Source organism: Meleagris gallopavo, unplaced genomic scaffold (genome assembly GCF_000146605.3).
Source record: "Meleagris gallopavo isolate NT-WF06-2002-E0010 breed Aviagen turkey brand Nicholas breeding stock unplaced genomic scaffold, Turkey_5.1 ChrUn_random_7180001953156, whole genome shotgun sequence".
NCBI classification, from domain to species: domain Eukaryota; kingdom Metazoa; phylum Chordata; class Aves; order Galliformes; family Phasianidae; genus Meleagris; species Meleagris gallopavo.
The window spans coordinates 1-2,341 of NW_011214191.1; the positions used below are offsets into that span (position 1 = coordinate 1).

A 2,341-nucleotide genomic window follows, 5' to 3' on the forward strand; every position below is an offset into this window, starting at 1 on the left:
GAACGTGTGGGCACAGAGATGGGGACGGGGATGGAGATGGCGTGGGGTGTGACGTGGGTATGGGGTGGGAGACGCTGTGAGTATGGGCACAGAATGGGGCAGGGACACGGGTGCGGGGTGGGAGACAGCACTGGGGGGGAGATGGCATGAGGTGCGGGGGACAGCATGGGTATGGTCATGGTGTGGGGCATGCAGCATGGGGGACACAGCATGGACATTGCATGGAGCGCGGAACGCAGCACGGACACTGCGTGGGCATGGAGAACACCGTGGATGTGGCATGGGGGCATGGCATGGCACGGACACGGCGTGGACACGGCACGGGCGTGGAGAGTGTTGTGGACATGGGCATGGACGCAGCATGGTCAGACCATGGGTATGGCTTCTTGGGGACACCGGGGCACGGCGTGGGCACAGACACGGGGCCACGGACACAACGTGTGCATGGGGAGCACCAACACGGCACGGCCACGGGGATGCAGGCAGCTCCGGTGTGTGGCACGGAGCGGGGGGCAGATTGGGGATGGGGAGACGGGGGGGGACACAAATGGGTGCCCGGTGCTGATGGGTGCTGGGATGCAGGTGGGTGCCCCAGCCCCAGCGGGTGCCCCAGTCCAGATGGCACCCCAGCACCCACGGGCACCGGGTGCAGCCGGGTGCCCCCACAACAACGGGTGCCCCCACAACAACAGTGGGTGCTGCGCTGACGGTGCCCTGTGCCAGCAGGGGTGTGTGCACCCAGGCGCCCTGCTACTGCATCATCATGGAGTTCTGCGCCCAGGGCCAGCTCTACGAGGTGCTGCGTGCCGGGCGCAAGGTCACCCCTTCGCTCCTGGTGGATTGGTCCATGGGCATCGCCGGCGGCATGAACTACCTGCACCTCCACAAGATCATCCACCGCGACCTCAAGTCACCCAAGTGAGCGGGGATGGGGGCTCAGCGAGCGCCCCTGGGTGCTGGGTGGGTGCTGCTGGTGGAGGCACTCGGGGGCACAACCGCCGTGGTGCCAAAGCTTTGGTGGTACAGATGTGTGTCCATGGTGGTGACTTGGCCATAGCAGGGCCGTGCCCCAATGTCCATGGCGTTGACGTGTCCGTGGTGATGATGATGTGTCCTCGGTGGTGCCACATCCATGACATTGACATATCCACGGTGATTCCGTGTCCATGTTGGTGCCATGTCCACGGTGATGCCATGTCCACAATGTCCATAGTGGTGCCCAACCCCATGGCAGTGGCAAGACCGTGACAGCGCAGTGTCCGTGGTGGTGCCATGCCCATGGTGGTGTGGTGTCCGTGGTGGTGCCATGTCCATGGCAGTGGCATTCCCACGATGGGACGTGCCCATGGTGATGCCGTCCCTGTGCCCCTGGAGTGACGCTGAGTGGCTGCCCCCAGCATGCTCATCACCTACGACGACGTGGTGAAGATCTCGGACTTCGGCACCTCCAAGGAGCTCATTGACAAGAGCACCAAGATGTCCTTTGCTGGCACGGTGGCCTGGATGGCACCTGAGGTCATCCGCAACGAGCCCGTCTCTGAGAAGGTCGACATCTGGTGAGGGCATGGGGACAGCGGGGACCTGGGGAGCAGCAGGGAGCCGTGGTGGCATCGGGTGCACAGCAGCACTGGGAGTCAATGGGAATGCATTGGAAGCATCGGGGGTCATAGGAGGGGGGAACGCGGGGGGGGTAACCTCAGGGTCACTGCGGGTGAATGGGGATGGGGACACGGAGGGGGACGTGGCAGGGACTGGGATTAGGGGCGTTAAGGAGGGACGGGGGGCAGCCTGGGCAGAGGTGGGGGGAGGGGACAACGGAGATGGGGGTTCCCATGGGTGACGCTGCGCCCAGGTCTTTCGGGGTGGTGCTGTGGGAGCTGCTGACGGGTGAGATCCCCTACAAGGACGTGGACTCCTCAGCCATCATCTGGGGGGTGGGCAGCAACAGCCTCCACCTGCCCGTCCCCTCCGGCTGCCCCGACGGCTTCAAGGTGCTGCTGCGGCAGTGCTGGTGAGCGCACCGGGGGGGGGTACACAGCTGGGATGCACTGCTGTGGGGTGTGGGGGCACAGAGGGGGGGCACAGAGAGGGGATGCAACGTGGGGACGCCCCGTGGGGACACGCTGTAAGGACATGCGTGGGGACGGGTGCCTTTGGGTGGGGGGATCCTAGCACAGGGAACCCCAGTGGGAACCCCCACCTTAGGGACTCCCATGAGAGACCTCCCGCTGTCACCCTGATATGGGGAACCCCATCACAGGGACACCCGCCCTGCCTGCCTGTCCCCTTGTTTGTGGGACGTCCCCATGGGTGAGCCATGCTGTCGGGAGCCGTTCCCCCC

At 65.1% G+C, this 2,341-nt stretch overlaps 1 protein-coding gene across 1 annotated transcript; it reads left to right on the forward strand.

The window, feature by feature from the left end:
- Window positions 1-89: 89 nt before the first annotated feature.
- LOC104917009 (mitogen-activated protein kinase kinase kinase 12-like) lies at window positions 90-2,039 on the forward strand. Its single transcript, XM_019611666.2, has 4 exons — window positions 90-376; window positions 727-918; window positions 1,398-1,556; window positions 1,853-2,039. Exons 1-4 carry the CDS (start codon window positions 147-149, stop codon window positions 2,013-2,015), a joined length of 744 nt encoding a protein of 247 aa, XP_019467211.1. The 5' UTR covers window positions 90-146; the 3' UTR covers window positions 2,016-2,039.
- The last annotated feature ends 302 nt before the right edge of the window (window positions 2,040-2,341 follow it).

Bases quoted from the DNA above. Each gene is read 5' to 3' on its own strand.
- LOC104917009 (XM_019611666.2), top strand. From the start codon at position 147: ATGAGGTGCGGGGGACAGCATGGGTATGGTCATGGTGTGGGGCATGCA. The intron at 919-1,397 runs GTGAGCGGGGAT...GGCTGCCCCCAG, and splicing joins CGCGACCTCAAGTCACCCAA to CATGCTCATCACCTACGACG. The intron at 1,557-1,852 runs GTGAGGGCATGG...CGCTGCGCCCAG, and splicing joins TCTGAGAAGGTCGACATCTG to GTCTTTCGGGGTGGTGCTGT.